Source organism: Chinchilla lanigera, unplaced genomic scaffold (genome assembly GCF_000276665.1).
Source record: "Chinchilla lanigera isolate Chin_1 unplaced genomic scaffold, ChiLan1.0 scaffold00143, whole genome shotgun sequence".
NCBI classification, from domain to species: Eukaryota; Metazoa; Chordata; class Mammalia; order Rodentia; family Chinchillidae; genus Chinchilla; species Chinchilla lanigera.
This window is the reverse complement of record NW_004955544.1, coordinates 2,637,658-2,661,840: the sequence shown is the minus strand read 5'-3', so window position 1 is coordinate 2,661,840 and position 24,183 is coordinate 2,637,658. Positions and strand designations below refer to the sequence as shown.

Genomic DNA, 24,183 nt, shown 5'->3' with positions numbered 1-24,183 from the left:
AGGGGGGCTAGGGATTTAGCTCAGTGGCAAAGCGCCTGCCTGGCAAGCGCAAGGTCGTGAGTTCGGTTCCCGGGACCGGAGAAAAACCAAAAAATAAAAAATAAAATAAAATAAAATAAAAAAAGAAGGCAGAGGCAGGAAGATCACTGAGAGTTTGAGGCCACAAAAGTAACAGTATCCAATGCCCATTATAAATAAATTTTTTAAGGCAAAGGCATTTTATCCAAGGGGAGACATTCTGAAACATGTTAGACATTCTTTTACAATGAAATTTAGTCTTCACCAAAAATAAAAAGTGTTTGCTTCCTAAATTGCCAATTTTAGTAAATCTAGTGGCATAAACTGGATATGCCTATAGTATACAGTGCAGTAGTCAAAAAATGAATTTTTCTCTGAAATGACAACATTCCCTACAGGCCAAGCATTTCTTTTCTCATTTGCCATGGGAATCCTGAGGAATCAACTTTACCATAAAAACGCAATCTAGTTTCAGAATGCCGCCATGTTTGCCCTATCACAATACCATTCTTCTACAGCGGTTTATGTGGAGAAACCAGAAGCTGACTCTGAAAAGCATGCTTTCAAGGAGTCAGATGGGTTGGAATCTGATCTTTAATTGCAAGTGATTGTGCATTATAACTTCAGACATTCAAGTTGGTCCCCCACAGGATACCTTTGACACTACACCCACCACAGGTCACATGCATGTCCATGAGACATGAACAGCACCAGTGCATTGGGACGCTGGTCTTCATCCAGTGGTTCTGGATGAAACAATTGTTGATGTTCCCAGAGAGAGAACGTTTTGACACTAGAAAACTATGCAACAAAATTAAATGAAAAGATTCATCTTTCTTTTTGACCCAGTTATTTTTTATTATGCCAGGATTTATAAATCATTGCTCTTAGGGTTTGGTCAGTGGCTTAAAAGTCTTCTACAGACCTCAGCTGTTTCGGCAAGGTTTTTTTTCAATACTAGAATCTAGATCCAGGGCCATCACATTGAGCTACATCTCCACCCCCTTTTGAAACAGGGTTTTGCTAAGCTGCTGAGTTGCCTGGGCTAGGCATGAGCTTGCATTTCCCTGTCTCAGCCTTCTCCTCTGTTGTGTGCTGACACGTTATTATTCTTTTTTACAATTTTTCTAAAGCTACATAATCCCCCAAATAACCCATCCTCCTCCATCCTCTCAATTTACAGAGCTCATTATTGGAGCAGAGATCTAATAAAATGGTTTCTAATTTGTCACTCCACGTGCCAACAGCACTGGGAAACCTCAGCAGGAGAGCAAACTTGACACTAAAATAAAAGGAAAAACAATTACACTGGTAAAGAAAAATTTTAAAAAGTGATTACAAACAAGATAAAGCCAAAGTAGCCCAGACCAGGACTTGGCGAGGATACTAGAATAGGGCATGCCTTTCTTGGATGACTTTGGTTAAGAAGAGTGCAGTCTGTTGGACTTCCAGCTTCTCCAAATAGCTATGGAAATCAGTCACTCTTTCCCAGTTGTTCTCTCTCACTATCTCATTGTGATTTTTTAGTCTCGGTCACCTGTAATTCCTAAAATGAACATCTACCGTGGGTCAACATGTTGTGTGTGCTACAGAAGAGCTTGATTCTCTGAATGTGTGGAGAATTTGAGTACATCACTCATTCTAATATTTGCTTAGTTAATGAGCCAGGTCTCCTGATTTTCCAAAGGAAATGGGGAGGGGGATGTGACAAGAAAGCAATATAATCCATTTTTGACCTAGCACAAAGGTAACTTCTGCAGCTGATTCCAATTATGATCACTTCTTCTAAGTGATCGTACTTCTCATAAGTTTGTTCTACACTCCATCTCACACTAATTCCACATTCTTCCCAGGGGGACTTTCTGCTGTACTGCTCTTTTGAATAAAATAAACCAGAGGGGCAAAATTCCCGTTCATTTTTAGAATCCTAGCCATGCAGTTACAAAGTCAATTTTTGAGAATCTATCTGAAGTTGCTCTTTCAATACCTTTACCTCCTGTGTCCCAAACTGCCTTAGCCTACATACCGTCTGTTCTCTAGTTGTTAAAAGATCTGGCACTTACACAATCAAAAAGCCGTTTAATTTGTGTACCCTCATTTGTAAAGCAAGTTATGAAAACAAGAGGAGGGGGAGGGGAGAGTCCTTCAAGCACTTCCATTTTAAAGAACAGCAGAGGTGAAGCCCCAGGAGGGGGGACGGACTTATAAAGATGTGGAATTTCCTTCTGAGTAGTGAAAAGGAATTCATCAATTTAATTTATAACAATTAAGAGTTGCCTCTATGCAGAGTTTTTAAGCTCCAGCTGGCATGGGAATCATTTTCCTGAGGAATGCTCTGTACCCAAACACAAGGACACCTTCAGGAAGAGGAAAAAGAAGTACAGTCTAGGAACCTAGGATGTGAATCAGGAAATTCTTTTCCACTGCACTAATTTAAAAGAATAGCATGCCGGTGCCTAATAAATCCCACTAGCTATTCGGAGTTTCCTAGTGCTGCAAAGCTTCCCCTTACATGAGTGATTTGTTTTGCACAAAAACACCCATATTACTTTCCCAATAACCAAAATACCATTTCCTGAAAAGAGTTAGGGGTTCCAACTATAATTGTGAAACACGCACTGAGCCTTCAAAAGCAAACTTCAAACGCAAATGCAATACGAAAGGCTTCCGTCTCTCCAAAGCTGGTTCCTATTTATCCTTCCACTTCTCTGGAATGAACTCCTTGCTCTATGACATGCATTATCCATTTCCCATCCCTATGCTTTCATTTACTCTGAAAGTAGTGCTTTTCTTCTGCTCCATCCGTCCAAAGGGTACCTCCACTTCGAGGTAGTCCAGGATGGCTGGCTACCTTTCCACACCCCAACTGGAAGTGATTTCTTGTTTCTGCAAAATTCTGAAGTATGTAATACACATCTCTTGAGGCATATACAGTTTTCTACTTTGGGCATCCTGTGAGAAGGGCCTTTTGGTACCTAGCACAGGGCCACACGTGTTGGGGGCTCCTTTCACACTAAGGGCATCAACAAACCGGTGTGACCCTTTAAATTAAGACACCTGACTGCAACTGGGATGGGATACAGACTGATAACCCAGTTACTTGGGAGGCTGATACAGAAGGATGGCAAGGACAGGAGGATTGAAGCCTGTCTGGGGTCTTGGTAACATAGAAAGACTCTGTTTTGAAATAAAAAATAAAAAGAGGTCTGTGGATGTAGCTTTGTGTGAGGTCCTGGGTTCAACTCCTAATACTGCAAATCATAATATAAATAATAATAATTGATCCCAGGTCAAAATTTACACTTTCACCCTGAAGCACCTGTTTAACAAATTCAGTTCAAAGATCAACAGTCTATACAAGAAAATCAGCTTAGGAAAAATTATCAAAAACTCAGAAAGGCAACGAGAAGACTATGTCCCTTCAAAGGGTATGTATAACTTATATGGTATATGTTCCTTGGAGCCAGCCTTAGTTAGGGATAGAACCCAGGGCCTCACACTGAACTGCACCTCTAGCCTCTCCAGCTTTTGGACAAGCATGTGATATTTCTCATTCTTTTCACTCTGTTATGCATTTATTAGCACTGCACCTGCCTACAGTATCCTCTTTTGAGCAGGCTTTATCATTGTGTTTTTCCTTCATTAATAAATTAAATAAATTTCTGACATGGATTCATTTGATTATGACATGAAAAGTGCATGTACAAAATTTTTAAAATTATTCTTCAAGAATATTAGTAATTAGGAATAAGGAAATAAATGTAAAAATAGGTACTACTACTATCATTTTTCAACTTATGAGTAATTTTATTTAACCTTCATCTAGAAGAAATTTTCCAAGTTCGTAATTTATTCACCCACAAACATTTGTTTCCATTCCAAAGAATTTATACAAAGCAAGAGGGAAAGGAATAAATATTCTTTATTCCTTGTCTAAGGTAATTTTAATGCCATGTATGTGTCTATTTGCAAGTCTGCTGCAATCGATTCAGTAATAGTGTTATTTTAAAAGCCTGTATCTCAACTAAAATACTATCTGATCTCCTGAAATAAAAATAGGTTCCTTGTCAATTTCTCGAATTTATCTCTCATCTAAAATTGCTGAACATGATAGGATGTAATTTTACATCATGCTAAAATGAGTAGCATTTTGTAAATTCAAGTCATACTAATATTGCATTAGGAACAAGGCATTTGTTCTGAAATCACTACCAGCCATAATGGAAACCAGACACTAATGCTTTAAGAAGTAACTCACTGAAATTGAATGAAATAATCACCCAGTCCATAAAGCACTTATAAGATTTTCCATAAAGCACAGGTAATTTTTTAGCCAAAGAGAAATAATTCTTTCTTATTATCCAAAACATCAAATGCCATCACATCATAAAAATAAAATATAGAACATGGATTATTTTATTTTGTTCATCCATTTGTTCATATAATACATATTCACTTTACAATAGTGAAACATTATGCTTCTTCATTATCAGTTTTACTGTTATTTAACCAACAAGGCTCAGTGTTTTCCCGGGGAGGTCATTGCACAGGTGAATTCAGTGCGGGCAGAAGGCTGGAGAGGACTCAGTTCTGCTATTATTGCTCCTGCTGCCCACACCCCAGCGACTCCATCCAACGTGAAGCAAGAAAGACTGGTTCTGCCTTGATCACATAGTTCTTAAAGTGAAGGGAACTATGGCATGAATCAGTGGGCTTGCTGCATGATCAGATCTGGTCTCGTGCCTCCACATTGCTCTCAACTGACCCCCATGCTTTCCTTTTTTTTTTTTTTTTTGTACTGGGACTTGAACTCAGGACCTTGTGCTTGCCAGGCAGGCACTGTGCTGCTGAGCTAGATCCCTGCCCACGCCCGCTTGCTTTCCTTCTGTCTGTTCCTCCTCACCTATGATACTGCACTTCTCAGCACTCAAATGATAAACAGCTGGGGTGGGTAGCTCAGATAGCAGAGAAAAGCACCTCTACTCCTACCCCTGGGCCACTATGGCAGAAAAGTACAAACAATTTGGAGTTTGGAAAAGTTGACAATGGCTGGGGATATAGCTCAGTGGCATAAGCTCCTGCCTGGCAAACACAAGGTCCTGAGTTCGATTCCCAGTACCAAAAAAAAGAAAAAAGAAAAAGTTGCCAAGTCATGATCAGTTTTAACTTTCCAATCACCAAGATAGCACTTGTAAGTAAAAGTACAAACTTTAAGAATAGAAAGTGTTTGAAGCTTTCTATCAAGTTGAAAGTGGAATCAGAATGGGGTGAATGAGCCTTCATCTTTATAAGAAAAAGGAAATTTGGACACAAACAAGACAGACATGGGGAGAATGGCATGTGACAGCAGAGGTGAAGATTCGAGTGCTGCAGCTATAAGCCAAGGAACACCAAGAACTGCCTCCAGCCACAAGAAGATGGGAAAAGGCAGGAAGGATCCACCTCTACAGCCTTCAGACAGAGCCCCGCCCCTGACACCTGGGCATTGCACGTCTGGCATCCAGAAATGTGAGAAAATAAATTTCTGTTGTTTTATGCTGTTCAAATTTGTGCTAATTTGTTACAGCAGCCCGAGTGAACTAACAGAGCACCTTACAAACAGTGCTTTTTTGGCTGTTCTTCATGAGGCTGATTAAAACCTACAGTATTAGGAATGGTATATAATATTGGGTCCAGGGACAGCAGTCAAGGCAGGGGGTGGGGTGGCCCCGGATGGGGCAAGATTCTCTGAGGTGCTAATTGTTTCCAATTTCAAACAACTAATATGTTTTGTTTGTTCAAAAGATTTAATTTCAAGAGAGTTCTGTTTTAAAATTAGAAAGTATGAGTATATAAAAATCATGAACTAGCATTTTCCGCATGAAGTGTACCGGACAGAGACAGAGAGATACTCACTTCAACATGCTGACAGGTTTGGATGAGCTTAGCCAAAAGGGTCTCCAGTTCCGTGTTCCTCTTAATAAGGTTGGTGAGGTTACTCTCTAAATTTTGCTGTTCAAAAAAGACAGGAAACATGTTATTCTCTATGCTTTTCTACTTTAGTACACACAACATTACTCATATCAGGAAAAATAGATGCACTTTTCGATACTTCAATGAAATCAATGCAATTTCAAATATATTTAGATTTAAACTAGAATTTCTTTTATTTATTTATTTATTTTGGTACTGGGAATTGAACTCAGGACTTTGTGCTTGCCACGCAAGCATTGCATTGCTGAGCTATCTCCCCATCCTTAAATTAGAATTTCAAAAGTTACCTTCAAAGAAAATTTTAGAAATATTCAAATTACATTTTTTTGCTCCTGCTTTTTGCACTAACTTACCTATATTTAACTGAATATTAGCTATCAATTATCGTTAGGTCATGAGGTAGGGAGAAAGCTAGTAATTGGATTTTTATTCCTTTACCTGAATCAAAAATAGCAATAATATAAGGAATATAATCCTACATCAAATCACCAACTATTAGACTTGCAGGATTTACCATTTAATGGTCAGGTGAGGTTAATCTTGGAAGAAAGTTTGAATTGAGCAGATACTTTTGACAATATGGCCATTTATAGGCATTTATAAGAAGTCTTTGTCATACACATTTACTCAGTCATAGTACATTCTTTGTCTATCAGTGCTAGATCCAATTTCCCTGTACACTGTATTTATATCACTATCCTGCTTAAGACTAGAGAATTAGTCCCTATTCCGTTAAAGCATCAAATTTAAAGTTCCCTGAATGAATGTTGAATCATATTTTCAGACACAACAAACTTTTGTTCTAGGTAAAACTCATTAAATTTGTCCACTCCTCCATTTCACATGCTCTTCATGTATACGATCCATCCATCCACACTTCCATACATACATACATACATTTATCTGTTTCTACATGTACTTATTAAGCTTTTAGAATACATCAAACTCTGCAAGAGACACTGGAGAAGTAAAAGTAAAATATATCTATTGTTCACAGGGAGATGGCTGTGCAATGGGAGAGAGATACTGTAAAGAGGGAAGCAGGGAGTTGATAGCTGCCTGGAGAAGGTTTCTAAGAAGACAGAGTCCTTTAGTTGAGGCTGGAAGGAGGGTCAGTGTGTTTTTGTTGGGCAAGAATGGGAACTTCTTGGGAAGATGAAACGGCAGAAACAAGACTGAAGAAGAGTTCTCCGTGGGCAGGGACTAGATCAGTGTCATGGTAATATCAGGGAAGTATGAGAGGCCAAAGGGCTAAGGAAACTATGTGTTTTGCAATGTAGACAGTTTCCCAAATATAGCAAAGATATGGAACAGTGGGAAATTTCATGAAAAAGACAATAGAGTTCAAATTTATGATGCCATCCAAGAAAGGAGATTTGGGCGGCTGGGTGCTCTGTGGTACAGCACTTGTCCAGCATGCAAAAAGCCATGATTCCATCTTGCAGTTGCAAAACAGAAAACAGAAATGACAAAGAAATTTGGGAGAGATTTTGAAAAATAACAAGTTCTGAAAGGTGATAACAGTTCATTATGTTGTAGCATTTAGAAAAAGTTTAGCTTGTTTGACTTTTCTAGCTGTTTTTAATTAGAAAGACATATTAAGGGAAAGAATTATTTTTTACCTGATTCTTAAAATGAATGTACCAGAAGCAGAAATCTCAGGTTATTCTTAAACAGGTTAATCTGGCATTTATTCTGTTGCCTGCACTTTCTTTCAATGAGTGCATTTGCACTCCCAGGAGATTCTTTATCACATTTCCCTTTTCTTGGTGAACTGCTTTCTGTGCTTTCTAAAGAGGCAAGTCCCTTCTCCATAATTTCGAGGGAGATTAATGTCCATATTCTTAAGCTATTTTGAGAAAGGGCAATTCCATGTCTCCCTGTGTTTGCTTAATGTTTTGCAAGGATCAAATTTCATTTTGTGTCTTGTCAGTTTTGTGTCGCAGTTCATCTGACATGACTTCTGTTCCCTGTGCTGTAATTTGGGGATTGATATAGCCCAGCCAGGTGAGATGCACACTGCAAGGTTAGGACTTAGGCTTCTTTCCCCAAAGAGAGCACTCCCACGAGACCCCCCATGTGCAACTGAAGCACAGATCCTGATTTGGCTCAGGGCCCCTGTTTCCTTCCATGAGAGCGCTGTATCTGGCTTCAAGACCAGGACAGGTGTGAGGTGTCTTTTGAGCCCATTGTGTGGACGGCGGAATCTTTGCCTCCTGCCACATGGGGCTTCTGTGGCAGGCAGTGATCCTCATGTCCCCAGGGCGCCATCTCATCTCCACTTCTTGGGAGCAGCTGTGCTTCAGGCCCCCTCACCGTTCTAAACTTTCTTTCATTTCTGATCTTTGGGGCTTTTTCACTATTTTTAAGCTTGGTTGTGTATTCTTTAAAATAGTCTACGTAGAATTCTAATTTGTTCATATTGCAGAGACAGACTGCACCTATTTCATCCAGACTGGAATACGAACAAGAAATCTTCAATTTTGTTTTTGAAACACTCAAAGCATTTCAAATATGACTATTTCAAAGAAGAAAAAAAATACTGTTCCTCACTTTAAGATGGGATACAAGGAAAGGCCAGAAAGTCATACAATGAGCCACACAGAATGTCATACAATGAGCCACACAGAAAGTCATACAGTGAGCCACACAGAATGATTTTAAGTGCCACCTAATGATGCTGTGCTTGCATCAAAGAAAAAATTGCTTTCAGACCTTTTGACAACTCTGCTGCTCCCCTGGGGGAAAAGAAGCCAAAAGGTTTTCTACTGTTTAGATTGAACAAACTAGGCCGGGCATGGTGGCAAACGCCTGTAATCCCAGCACTTGGGAGGCTGAGGCAGGAGGATCTTTGCGAGTTAGAGGCCAGCCTGGGCTACAACGTGAGCTCAAGGCCAGCCTGAAGTGCACAGCAAGACCCTGTCTCAAAAAGACAAGAAAAATGTACAAATTAAATGAACTGCAGTTGGTAAGTACTTTGTGGTCAGAGACTAGAGAATAATTCTGAGGGATTCCATTAGTCAGTGTCCTTGATTTAGATTCGACTATTGTATGATATATTAGTCAGCTTCTTCTGCTGTGTTAATCTTAGGGAATCCTTTTACTTTTCTTCTTGGCTGACCCTTCACAGCAGGAAATTTGTAGGGAAATACATCATCTAAGTGTTTACAGTTCAATTGTCATAGGTATGACTTCTCTAAAGCTAGTCAGTATCAGAGCCAAATAAATGCACTCCAACACATTTAGATTTTACAAACATCGGTTACTTTCCCTCCTTTTATTAAGTATACATCATGTGTAAAATCTGTTTTTAATCAATTAATACATAGACTAAAGCCTGTGGTTTAAACACTTTGACCTATCCAGATCCTTTGGGGTTCTCCAAATTTAAATGGTACAAGTGTTAGTGAAGTCCGTAAAGAATTACTGAGTCAGTTAGAAATACAATAAAGGGAAATTAAGCTCAGAGAGAGACACTAGTACCAAAGGAGCTGAAAACACTTGGGACGAGCATCTGGGTAATGGGAAGGTAACGCAATCCAGACTTCAATAAGCCAGGCATCCACACACTCCCACTACAGGCACTTCTCTGGAGGTTTTTATGGAATTTCACTCTATCATTAACATCCTGTGTGGTGGACAGCAGGGTCTATTACCTCTTGATTTTGACTGTGCATTGTACAAAAGAGAGAGAACTTTTTGGGGTAAAAACCGTGCGATTAAGTCAATATAAAAAATTCTACAGCATGCAAAAACATTTGTTTTAATTTCTCCTTGTCACCTTCAAAAACTGAAAATGTTTACATCTCCATACCAGGTCAAGCTTTGTGGAAACCTAAGGAGTGAGGCATGAGTGATCTCATACAAGCAAGGAAACCAAGGCAACTGTCCCAACTGAACTCTCTGGGGCAAATGACTATGGACACGTCTTGGGCTCAGTTCTTCTATCCATAATGAGAGGATAATGGTCAGTCACCAACCTATGCTACTGTTAAGCACCTATGAGAAAATAAACACATACACTGGGAAACTACAAGAATGTTTGTTAAAATTGTAGATTTGAGGATAACACGTTCAGTTTGTTTTCAGTGCTAGAAACTGCAAGGGCAGACATCATTCTGTTTGCTGATGACTTTTTCTTGCAACGCCCTGAGCCTTTCTGCCCCAGGCTCCAGGCAGGCAGGTAGGGCGCAGTGCTAGGGAGTCTGAGGGATGGTTGACGCCCCTAGGAGACGTCCTCCACTGGAAACTATTGGCAACCAAGGGATGAACAGCCCAGCTTCTTTACCTGGGTGGGACCATTCTGACACTGGATATATAAAATCCTCCCCAGGGCCCCATTGGGAGGGAGAATGTGAATCCACAGCAAAAACACTCTCATTAATATGCCCTCTTTCTGCTTCCTTCCCTTCCCTGTTTCCTATCCCTTCCAGGTGCTTCCTGGTTCACCTACCAATTCAAATTCTCAGTCAGAGTCTGCTTCTACAGGAACCCATCTAAGACTGTTTCCATAGACAACCGAATGCATACTTCTGGAAACTTCCCTCTTATAAGGAATAGTTACATTTAAATTTTTTGTTGTTTTAGAAAGATATTTTCAAATACAGGAGAGAGATCATTTCCTCCCTTCCCTCATTTCCCCTCTGTGATTTTTTCTACAGGTCACAGAACCTCCCAATTCCAGGCTCCAGAGCAATAACAACAACAACAATGTGACTGAGTCACAAATTCAAGTCACGTGTTAAATTTTCCAGTACTCACATTCTAAAAAGTAGAAATAAGCAAAACAAATTTTAATTAATATCATTTCGATGTATAACATAGTCGTACTTCTGTTCACGAATGCTCCTCTTTGCAAACAACTCAGTTCACAAACAAAAGTGTTCGGCAAAATTTTGCTATGGTTCAGGAACTCCATATCGGGCGAGGGACACAATGACGGCCTCCTTCCCCACACAGGAACATAGCCATCTTCCCCCAAATCGTGGAATGAATTAAGTCCATGAACCAAGGTACCACTGTAAATATTTGAAAGTTGGTGAGTTGATTTACATTGTTTTTACTCTGTGTTTGGAATATAATGTGTTTTACACTTATAACACATGGAATTCACACCATCTACATGCGGTTAGGCGCTACCACAATGGACAGTGTAGCACGTGTATTTAGAACAGGGTTCAGCAAAATTTTCTGTCAAAAGCCACACAGCAAATGCTTTCACCTTTATTGGCTTTGTGCTCTAAGTCACACCAATTCAATTCTGTTGTTGTTTTAACATGAAAGCAGCCATAGACACTATGCAAATGAATGGGCAGGGTTGTGTTGCAATAAAACTTTATCTATAAAAACAGGTCGTGAGAAAGACTTGGCCCATAATCATTTGCCAATCTTTGGTCTACAGTGGTGGCAAACCTATGGCACATGTGTTGCAGTAGGTTGTTACTATTGAGAGCTCTAAAAGGTTCACCACCACTGACGTAGAGGATAAAAGCCAAAGTGTTGACATTTTCTGAGCCACTGGTAGATGTATGCCTTTTCCTGTCAAATACTAATCTTTATCCACAACCTTTTATGTAAGTCTGAAACAGATGCCACTCCCTGAGATTTAGGAAGTATTCCTTCCATGCAAGACATTGAGAGGATTTTTACCTATGGCTAGAAAGCTTAGCCTGATAGAACTCAAAAAGCCTAAAGAAAATTCAGTAGCATCATGGTCTATAGATATTTTAATCTGAGGAATATAATAGTTAAGCACACAAAACCTGGTCCAAGTCTACTTGGGTTCAAAGACTAGCTCTAAAACCGTTGATAAGTTTTTAAGTTCTCTTTGCCTCAGTTTCCTCATGTAACTGCCCAGGAGATTAGAAGTATGCGAATGCCCTTCGAAGAGTATCTACTCACAGCATGTTGGACACAGTAAGCTCTTTTTCAAGACTGGTGGTTACCCTATCAAACTGAAAGTTTGCCCATATATTTCATAAATTATTTCTCCCATATATTTTTATTTAATAGCGCATACTATAAGAATATATCCCAATCATTCTCAGATTACATTTCCCCACAAAACTAAATCAAGAGGCTGGGAATTTAGCTCAGCGGCACAGCACCTGCCTGGCAAGCGTGAGGTTGTAAGTTCGATTCCTGGAACCGGGAAAAAAAAAATCCCCAAAATTAAATCAAATCTGCTCATATTCCATGATACTGTGATTGTTCTCAGAATTTCCACCTAGGCTGCTGCCTCCTATTTGAGACATACGTATGTATATTTCTAAAAGGTACATAAGATCCTAAATGTCTTTTTTTCTCAAAAGAACAATATTCTTTAAGAGGGTTCAAATCCTTAAATCAAAACTAATGAAAGAGGTCCTAAATCTCAATGAATGTTCACATAACTATTTCATGCTCTTGGGTCTACAAAGACTTTGTCATCTCCTAGTCTGAAAGGAAAATTCCTTTTCCCTTGGTGTTCAGTCTTGCACATGCATCTATTTCCCTCATTCCCCAGCCCCCATGCTGTGCTCCAGCCATGCTGAGACAGCTCTTCCATGGAGCCAGATTTGTCCCTACGCCTAGGTATGGGTATGTGCTTTTCCATCTGGCTGGAGTGCATCTACATAACAGTAAATAATTCTAATGTGAACGAGACAACAGAACAAAGCCATAGCATGTATAGAATATCTGCTGTATACTCATCATGGTTTAGTTGCTTCCCACTGCATATTCTCCAAATATTTGTGTGGGAACACTCAGTATGGAAAACTGAACATTCATTGGATAACTCTTCCGCAATCAAATGTAGTAAATAAACTAATTAGTAATTCAGCAGTTACTATAGATTGTGAAAACAACACTTTCTACCCTTAAGGCTTTTCTCATTTGTAGAGTTGAGTCTGAATCTAAGAAGAGGGCTTTCACACTTTAGAAGTATTCTCAAGAAATGTTATATAACTGCATCCAGATCATAAGATTTCTGGAAAGGCAAATGCAATACTGTTGAACAAATTCTTGTAAACACAGATTTACATAAATAGGGAGAGAGTGTAGCAATTATCACAGATATGTCTATTTCAAATTCTGAAACTGGGCCATGTTACTCTGAGCCTTAATTTATTATGTCTTTCCCAAGTGATTGTTTTTACAGTACTCTTATTCTGTAAGGAGAAAGGATGTACTAACATTCATTGTCGAGAAGGCTAAGAGCTGTGGCTTAGGTGTGGCTTGAGTATTCCCTAAGAGCATACTGTGATTAAAGGCTTGGTTCCCAGAGTGGCACCATTAGAAACTGGTGGAACTTTTCAAAGATAAGGCTGAACAAGCAGTACTTAGATCACTAGGGACATGTCCTTGGAAGGTAGTTCTTATGGGTTTTTGGTAATTCTCTCATGAGTGTTGTTATACAATTCTGAGTTTGGCTTTTCTGGCTTAAGATATCTCTACCATGTGCTTCCACCATTTCCATGAGTCATCTACCATAACGTCCTCACCAAAACTAAGTCAATGAAAGTGTCATGCCCTTGAAACTCCAGAATCTTTTCTCTTCATAAAGTTAGCTGCTTCTGCTACTTTATTACAGTGACAACAGATTGACCAATACAGTAAAGTTTTACTAAGGATGCTACCACTTGATGGAATTCAACACTGCCCTCCCACTATTTCCAGCAAAGAGAAATATGAACAATTTAAAATGATCCTTTGGCCCGGTGTGGTGGTGCCTGCTTATAATCCTGGCACTCGGAAGGCTGAGGGAGAAGGATCACTGTGAGTTCGAGACAGCCTGGGCTAAAAAGTGAGCTCAAGCCCAGCATGAACTGCATAGCGAGACCTTGTCAAAAAACAAAACAAAACAAAAAAAAAACAAATACAAAGTGATCATTTGAAAAGTAAGGATGGAAGGAGGCAGATTCAATTTTTAAGTAATAACTAAAAGATTACAATTCAAGCTGGTGAAAGATAAAGTTGTATATGGTGTTGCTTAAAGAATGAGGCTGCCACGTGCAGTGGTACATGCCTGTAATTCAAGCAACTCAGGAGGCTGAAACGGGCGATCACAAGTTAGAGTCTACCCTGGGCAACTAAATAAGACCCTGTTTTAAAATAAAATAAAGAAGGGCTGAGGATGTAGCTGAGTGCAAGGTTCTAGGTTCAATTCCCAGTACCACAAAAAGAAAAATAGAGAAAGAGGAAAAAAGAAGAGGAGGAGAAAAAGGGGAAAGAATGAAGATTTCTGCAAAAAAGGAATAAATTTTCCTATCATTTTGATTTTAATGCATGCATTTCTACTGTATTTTGATGCAGCAGTAATCAACCTCCTTTGTGTTATGTATTTTTACCAAGATTTACTTGAGTTGATCATTTAACAATTCACGGTGGGGCAGCTGACTTCACACCATTCTCAATAGGAGCCTTCAGGCATGGATATGAACACCAACAGAGAATAGTAAATCCAGCTTAACAGATGAGCTTTGTACTTCCATGTACAGCAATACCCAATCAAACAGCAAGGTAAGCAGACAAATGCTCCTAATTTTAGCCTTTGGAGACCTGTACCTAAGAGTCAGGTTGCTGGAATTTAATGACTTGTCATTGAACACTACTATTAAAATGTATGCTTGAAACAGGAGATTTCAGTAATTCCTCTTGGGTTTGCCCAGGTCTTAAAGAATGTTTGCTCTTATTTTGAAGCCAGTACTTCAGAATGTCTTTAAAGTATATTAGGTCTGGATCCCTTTCAAGGGAAACAGAGATCTGGCTTGTTTCATTCCGTAATATTCAGAGTGACGCTCAGGAACTGTGTTCGAAGCTGGGACACCCAACACCAGCACTCCAGCACCATTAGGTACAGACACACTGACTGCCACAACATGTATCCTTTTTTCCTAAGGTACTTTAATCACAATCCTTAATATGAAAACACACTTGTATTAACATACGCCACCTGCATAAAAGCATAAGTTCCTGATATGTAACTGAACTCTTAAGATATTTTAATTACATTGCAGGAGTCTGACACTATCTTCAGGTTGGAGTCATGACAGAGTGCAAATATACGTGATTTATATTGGTTTAATTTTTAATGCCTTTTTTCATTGGTTAGGATAGTTACCGATTCCAAATGCCCCAGCAAGACAGGCTGCCCAGGGAACTTCAAAAACCTAATAAAACACAATCTGCATACAAATTTAAGTCTAGTGTTCCACGGACTACAATTTAAGTCATTTTGATATGTGATACTGTATTTACCTTGTCAGGTTTTATTTGAAATTTTTATATTAACACCACAGAATCTGCTACATATATTTATAAATTCCATCACCAGGAGTTCAATGTTTATTTTTCTAACCTGGTAGTCAACAGTACACAGAGAATAATTTTTAAAGACTGTTCATGCTTTAGAAGAGTTTCCAATTTGAATGGAGAGAAACAGATGTCATTATATAGCTATACTCATTTGGGACAGTTTAACAGATTCCATGATGACTAGCTGTTTCCAGGTATTACAGATGCAAATGCCCTTTTTTGTTCATTCCTCATCCCCAGCTTCGCTTCTGCCTAGAATGAGAGATGAGCAACTGACCATTAAATGCATTGTTAGTTTTGAGTATCAATATCAAATGAAACTGTACTACCAGGAATCTTTGAAATTCTCCCACTCTGGAAATCAGTATGGTGATTACTAAAAACCCCCTAAAACTAGAAGTTCCATTCAACCCAGCTATTCTTCTTCTAAGTATCTTCCCCAAAGAGTTAAAGACATCATACCACAATGATACAGGCATACCCATGTTTATAACAGCACAGCCCATAAGAGCTAAATCTTGGAAGTGGCTTATATCTCCATCAACAGACAAATGGATGTAGAAAATACGTCATTTTTACACAATGGAGCACTACTCTGCCATAAAAAGGATAAATCTGAATCATTTGTAAGAAAATGGGTGCACTTTAAGACCATAATATTAAGTGATATAAACCTTGCACACAAGCTTAAATAACAAAATACTTATATGAGAAACACAGAGTATAAATAAAGAGCAAAATAAAAGGCTCTAGGAAACAGGGAGTTAGATCATTTGCAAAGAGGATGAGACAGATGGAGGGTAAAAGGAATAAAAGGAATTAAGATATGCGGAGTACACACATCTACTCCTAATATGAATGCAAACAGTATGCATTGCAAACATGTACTAACAAAAAATTTAAAAGTAACGGGCTCAATTGCAAAATTGATGCCTGGAGAGAAATCCTTCCAAGATTATGACCAAAATACTTATCAGTAGGACATAGAAGAAGGATTGTGTGAGATTATGATGTAGGGGAAAGCCACGGACAGGCCAATTTAGCAGTGCGCCTGCTGCTGTTCCCGCTGCCCATCTGCCTCTCTGCGCAGTGTCTGATCCTTCCTCACACGGCATCCTGGGCTGCCGCAGCACACCCAGAGAGGCAGCTTACTTGTCCTTGAAAAATTACACAGTGAAGAAAATACTGTGAAACAATAAATAGCTTTATAGTAGATTGCTGAGGTGAAAAATCTCACAAATTGGAAATATATTTGGGAGTATATTTAATCTCTTAAACCAGAGTTTGGCAAACTATAGCCCACAAGCCTTATCCTACATGCTGCCTCGTTTTTGTATAGCTTGCTAGCTAAGAATGGTTTTTGTTTTTAAATAGGTTTTTTTTTAATTAAAAGAAGAATAACATTTGTGACACGCAAAAAGTATAAAACATTCGGATTTCTGTGTCCATAAAGTTTTATTGGCAAACAGACACTCCCATTTGTTCATGGCCTATCTATGGCTACTTTTGTGGTGCAATAACAGTGTTGAGTTCTTGCACCTGTGAAGACAGAAATATTTATTATTTGGCCATTTGCTGAAAATCACTCTTTACTTAAAAAAAGAAGCTCTTTCTTTCTTAACTATCCAACTACTTTTTATTAGTTTGTGTACAGCATGTTTTCTGTTGGTTAGTGTCATATAAAAATTTCCATATAATTCAATTCACTTAACTTTTTCACCCCCTACCCATGGGAGTGTAGGAGTATACACCAAACTCCAATCCTTCAAGTACTCAGATTTCTAAAGAAGAATCGTTTAGTTCACCACCAAAATAATTTTTAGCTCACACCACACAAAAGTCACTTTGAATCACGAGTGAAATACAATGACTGAAGAATTTCCTGTTTTATTTGAGACTTTTGTTCAGAGAAGCAGAAAATACAAGCAGAGGAAGAGGAACAAAACGCCAGTCTTATGCAGTCAAAGTTACTATAGCAAGAAAGTGAGCAAGGGTGAGTAAAGAATGTGCAGCCCGGGGATTAGTCCATTATTTCCACTCCGTGCATAAGGATATAAAGTGTTGGGTTATAAGTGCTCACGGAATGTGGAATTATTCACTGATTGCTGTCTCCATCAATTCTACTTCCCCCAGTTTCTTTTTTTAATCATAAAACACACCTTTAAGGGAGATTTAGAGCACTGCATAATTAATGTCTACAAAATCCCCTGATATTGATGGATGTCATACTTGTTGTTTATATATGTCACTTCAAGCTTTACTTCCTCCATCACTCAGGGATTGAATAATGCTGATCTTATCCCCCTTCCTTCCATCTTAAGTAGATGATGACATTTCCAGATACTCATTAATGAACATGTTCTGGCCTTCCTACTTAAATAGGGTTTTAACTGATACAATCAAACATTTTTACTAGATCTGAATGTCAAATTAGTCTCATAGAGAATAGTTAGTCTTGGATAGGTAAGAATACATTTTTATTTTCCAAATACTTTGGGAAGGCTGAATCTTTTTCTAAGCCAGCATGTTATTTCATGTCAGTTGCCCTGGATATGCCAAATACATTTCAACCTAAAACAGTAAAAAATGTTTTATCTAATAATATTGCACAAATAACTATGATTTGCTTTGCTTCTCCAGCAATATTTATCTTCCAATTTTTCAAGATTTAGAAGAAAATGTCTTTTTCTGACCAGCTGCAGAAATGATTATTAAAATTCAATACATGGCCAGCTTTGCTCTTGAATTTGTGGTATTCCCAGGAAGGGTTCATATTTTGCACAATATTCATATCCCCACATGGGTGGTGCAAAAAAGTATGTAAAGTCAACAAAGGTTACACTCGCTGGCTTAAAAAATAGATTAAAATTCCATTCTATTCAAAGTGGGTCTGGTCTGTTCAAAATTTACAAAATCAATGTTATGTAAGAGAATTCCCCTATTGGGATAGCCTACAGAATCAAAGGAGAATATGAAAGCATGCCATTGTTTTTCAGCCCTGAGTAACCTTCAAAGACAGCCCTTTGCCTGAAGTTCAGAAAGTTTGAATCTCGAATTCTTGAAATTCATTGCATCCTTTGTGCTTTAACTTCACCATCTTGTCTCAGCCGTCAGTAGTACTGATGAGGATTATGTTTGTTTGTTGAACCTGATTCTCACTGGGCTGAAATTGAAGACATTTCAAAGGTAGGGAAGAAAGCAAAATGGCGACTGTTCATGAGTAAGTTTTTACCTCCTTGCACACCATAATGACCTGGAGACACCAGCTTCTCAGCTAGGCAGTCTGAATGGAATGGCCTGGTCTCCAGAGAAGTCCAAAGAGTGGGAAGACAGCTTTTTAAAATTATTATTATTACTGGCGATGGAATCCAGGGCCCTCTCACTGAGCTACATCCCCAGCCTTTTTCTGGAGGCAGTCTCAGCCTCCCATAGTGCTAGGATTACAAGCTGCACCACCATGTATGCTCAGGGAGTAGGATTTTAAAAAGCACTTCAGGAGATTCTAATATTTAAGCAAGGTTGAGAACCATTGCTCACAACGGAGAAACAGGCTCTGTGATACAGTATACAGAAAAGAATGATTTGATCCACTAACGAATTTTACACTTTAGGGGTGACTTAGACTAAATATTGTATCCAGTGTCTTATATATTTATGCAAGGATAGGAACAAAATAAATGGGTGTATATAGAAATGTGAGTTTATGTGAATTTAGTACAGATGATCCCCCAGGAACAGTGCCCGTCAGGGAAATACACATTGTTGCTGGTAAGAACTTTAGAAGATATTGTTTTTATGTGGAAAATATATGTTTTGCTGAATCATTCAAGTTCTTCATGCCTAAAAAGAACTCTTCAATAGTTATTTATTTTATACACTGAAAAAGCATTGCATCCTATAAATTTTGTCCATTGGTTATTTCAAGAATATAACAAAAGTATAATCCAAATGTTTATTATTCAACAATGTTTATATGCATTAAGTGAAAGATTTAGGGAAAAAAAGTTTCAAAACTCTGATAACAAAAAGAATATATTTACTGTCCTACCCAGATAGTTTCAAAGGTCAACTCAGACAATACAAGTCCCCTGAAAACTAGGAACCTTGGTAGTCTAATCGATAAAATGCAAATATTTGCAAAGGTGGAAACCAGAGTGATAGTATTAGTTTCTTTGATTGAGAGCCATTTGCCTGAAACTTTTTTTCTAGGAAGTTAATTATTTAACTTACAGTGCCTTACAGAAAATATTAAGCCATTTTCCCAAGAGAGTTCAATGGTGTATACATGACCAAAGACATTGTATTTCAGAAATACAATGATGACCTCTTATTTTCTGGACATATTTTCATTTACATATACAATGTTTTGTTAACTAGTCAAAGTCACCCTTTACAAAAGCCATTTGCTGTTAAGCCAGTGAGAAAAAGCTGTCCAATAGCCAGAGTACTTGGAGGTGAATTACCAGTTATAACAGTGAAAAATTCCCAAGTCCCATCTTTTCCACAGGCCCTGGAAGGTAGACAGGAAGTTCTTGAAAGGTAGCTTGGACCAGCAGCGGTTCTGGGAGTTGCTGAAAAATACAAACTGGGCCTTACTCCAGACCGCCTGACTCCAGTTCTGCAGTGGAGCCCAGCAATCCATGCTGTAATCAGCCTTCCTAAGGCTTCCGATGAGTGCCGAAGTTTGAGACTCACCAGTGTCTAACATCCTTCCGTGTGTGTGCATTTAAAATTTTTCTTAGCTTTATGAAAAGAAATGAGAAGCTCAGTGGAGGCTAAGTTGTCCCTGTGTTGCTCTCCCCCGCTTCCTTTCATGATGGACACTTTGTGATGCTGTGACGTACTCGGTCTTTGTTATCTGGCCCCGTTATCTGGCCTGTCCCATCTTCTTCAGTCTTCCCTGAAGGGCCGGAGGCAGAGGGGAAAAAAGGAGCTCACTAAGCATAGGGAGGAATATGGTGGGGCTGGAGAGTCTGAGGTGATCTGGGGAGGGGCAGGAGCCAGTGTCCTAGCTGGCGGGGGTGGTGGTGTCAAGGATGGAAGTATGCCTTGATCACCCATGCTTTTTACTGCATCACCACTGGCAATTTTGAGTTCCTTTGTCTAATAAAAACATACATAGAACTCAAATGTTTGGAATGTGAAAAAAAGAAAAAGAAAACATTCTCCATGAAGTTGCCCCAGTGTATTCTTAAGTACTTAAAAGTGTTTTTTTTTTTTTTAAGTTTTTATTGTAATCCCAGCACTTGGGAAGCTGAGGCAGGAGGATTGCTGCAAGTTTGAGACCAGTGTAGACTACAAAGTGAGCTCAAGACCAGCCTGAATGGCATACTGAGACCCTGTCTCAAAAAGACAAAAAGACAAAAAAAATTTTAATGGTATTGAAAGAGACAATGGACAGCCAGCTAGCAGAAGACCCAAATTTATCTGTTTACGATGAAAAAATAATGCCACTTTCTCACCTGTTTGGAGCTAGTTTACCTCTCAAATTTTGAACTGACATACCAAAGCAAGCACATCTAACCCTCTCAGACCTTTTTAGGGTGACTTTAATCATTTGATTTCCAAATACCCATGACCTTGACCTTGGTCCATCACTGATAGGACATTTTGGGAAGTATATGTTAACATAGGATATCACAGACAGCTGAATAATTAAAAAGTGATAGAAAAATCATATAAAGGATTTTTGGCTTTCTATACATTATTATCTTTCTCCAATGTGTAATTTGTATTTGGATAAGGTAGCATTTAGAGTATAGCTAATGAGGAAATTTCAAATCAAATCCATTTACTGGCATTAAAGGCAGCGTTAAGCACTGCGCAATTTCAACTACAAGGATTTGGTCCTCAGAAATACTCTTTTATCTCTAGTTATGATAAAACAGGGATGTCATGCATCTATATCCCCTCCACAAAAATATTTTTCACTGCTTTGACTTTCTCCTCTGACCTAAGCTTTGGTCTCTCTTTACCACTTCTACATCAGCTATTAGTCCTGATGATACCCTGCTATTTTAAACTCAACTTTCTCAACCGCATTATCTGTCCCTTTCAAAGTCTTCCCATCTTCTAGCTTCACAAAGGATATCGTCACCCTCCAAATTAAATTACCAACATTAACTTAGACTTGGACAACTCCTTCATGCCTCCTAGGCAATCGCTCTCTAAAGGGTTTTGGTTTGTTCTCTTAAAAGACTCTGACTTCAGCCTTCCCCTTTCCTCTCAGGGTTACCACCCACGGTTACCATCTTCTTCCATGAAACACTGGTCTTCAGTGTTCTCATTTGAGCCCAGCCAACTGGGGCCACATACGCCGCCAATATAATCTTCCCACTAATCTCATGTTACTATACCTTCCCAGTCTCAAAACTCTAAACTTTGTTCATTCTTAAAGGGCCCAGTGCAAGTTCCTCAAAACTATAGCAGGTTTAGAAGTTTCCCAGAAACAGCCAGATATAATTACCAGTGCACAGCAAAATGATCATTCAACTTGAGGGAAACTGGATCTTTCTTGAACAATGACGGCCATGTCCATTACTCCCTCCAAGCCCTCAGTTGTGTCTTTCCAGCAGCCTAGAATTTTCCTTCTCTCACAGCACGTAAGCATCTTGCAGAGAGCTAGCTACACAAATAGAGTCTTGATAGTTAAAGGAATACATGAATAGTAATGCACCTAAAGATTTCCTGACAACAGAAGTCACGTAAAGCTAAATCTTAATTCCACCTCAAAGTTGGATAGAATTAAATCCTATGGTTCTGGAGACATCAATACACATTTGAGACATCAAGCGACAGTTCACTGTATTATAAAAACACTGATTAAATTAGTTTCAGAAATTGCTCTCTGGCCAAAGAGCTACCTACTGTATAACAGACCATGCAATAAATCTTAGAGTATATGTGCTGACAGGGGTAAGATGATTTATTGAATTGTGAGACAAGGGATTGTGAAGCATTACTAAGAAATATACACTCTCTTCCAACACAGTATTTTTTAACTTAACACAAGCAATTTAAGAGGAAATTATACTATTAAAATAATAGCAACCTCCTCTCATACATCTTTAATTCTCCATATTAAAATGATCCAGGAATGAAATCATTAGATGGTGTGACTGGCTCCAGATCAGATGACTTAATAATGATCCACATCCCTGTAACAAAGCTCATCTTTGTTAATAATCAGAGAATTTGCACTACCTGTGACCTCCAATATTGCTTTAGTCATGTTAGCACTGGGATTTTTAGTCTTTTATCTGATTGTTCTTTGCAGTGTTACTCTCTTTTACATAATGATAATTAAACAAATTAAATCTTCCCTATAAATTGAGATTCTTATACTAAAGAAACTCAAAATAATGACCACAACAAAACCAAATGAAAAACTGAATCACACATTTAACTATATCTTCATAATTAAATTTAATTATGATGGTCACCTGTGTCCCATTTAACTTGTTTCCTAAAACTTAATACTATCTGTAGCTATGGTTTCCTCAAAAAGCAAATGATGAAAACTTTTAAAAATAAAAAAATGTTGGTTTGATGGGTAAATGGCACCTTTGGTGCTCAGAATACACCTGTAACCCAACATACCTTGGGAGAGTTTGATACAATATGTCATGGTATTATATAAAGAATGGCTTTGGGGCATCCCAATCAGAACGGAATGTTTTATCTTATCAAGTTATTGTTAGAGAACCTGATACTCCTACTCTTGGCCTCTAGTCTCCAAGGAGTAGTATGCATAGTCCTACACAAACTTCTAGATCTAGAAAAGAGCCACTTATGAGCCCACGCTAGCCTACAGTGTCAATGAAATTTGATTCTGGGTACAGTCGTTTCTTTAGGTTGGGGAGAGGATGAAAGATGTATGGATTCCCAGCCCCATGTGGAATCCAGATTTGTTTGCATGAATTTTAATGACCATTTAATTTCTGAGACTTTACAGGGAAAGTCTGGGCCAGCAGTTATTTGAAATAGCAACACCAGGAAGCCACTTGATTACTTTCCTGTTGTATAGATAATAGGTTTACTGGGGGGTCTGTGTATGGGCTTCGTTAGGTGAGAACAGAAGGTCAGATAGAGCCAGGCCTGTGGATACTGGTGCAGGCCTTTGGAAAGGAACTGCCTGGGACTTTGCAAAGTTTCATTATCTGAGAAATCTTCAGATTTTGCATAGTACCGAGTACTTACGACATGAGTCCAAAGAGTTCTGCCCATGACCTTAGTCTGTGTTGTGCTTTGGATACAGTTTGAGTGCCCCCAAGGAATTGTTTGTTGAAATTGAACCCTCACTGTGAGTTATTAAACAGGGGAAACTTAATCTGACTATGGTGTTTAGAGGTGGGATCTCTGGGAGGTGATTAAGATTAGGGAAGGTTACCAGGGTATAGCATCCATGATTAAATTCTGGTGCCTTTATAAGAAGTGCAGAGAGACAAGACACAAACACTCATATGATCCCTGTATTTTGCCTTGTGACGCTCTGTGAAACCCTGGGAATTTTCCAGTAAAAAGGCTATCACTAGATGCAGCCCCTAGACTTTGCACCTCCAGAAGAGAACCATGTGCCAAAACAAACCTATTTTCTTTATAAAGTTACTAACTTTCAGGTATTTTATTATAGTAACATAAAACAGATTAATTTAGTCTATTTTCTGAACTGTTAATATTCCACACAAATGGCTCTAGCTGTTACCTGCAGAATGCTCATAGAAAGAGGTTTACAATGAAACTAGCTTAATTATAGAGTCTGATGCCTCACTTCAAAGTGTGAGTGTCAGTCTGTCTTTGATCATCTGAGACCAATGCCTCATCCTTGGAGGCACAGATCAGGAAGGTCTATTATTCCAATTTAGATTGTCCTGTCAAAATTGGATCTCATCCAAA

The 24,183-nt window shown here is 38.7% G+C and overlaps 1 protein-coding gene across 4 annotated transcripts in view; it reads right to left on the bottom strand.

The window, feature by feature from the left end:
• Positions 1-24,183, bottom strand: part of Mid1 (midline 1) — a 338,517-nt gene that overhangs the window by 56,442 nt on the left and 257,892 nt on the right. For all 4 annotated transcript variants that reach the window (XM_005411393.2, XM_005411391.2, XM_005411397.2 and 1 more), the window contains exon 3: positions 5,914-6,009. In XM_005411393.2, the coding sequence (XP_005411450.1) occupies positions 5,914-6,009 (96 nt within the window). The remainder of the gene's footprint in view (positions 1-5,913; positions 6,010-24,183) is intronic.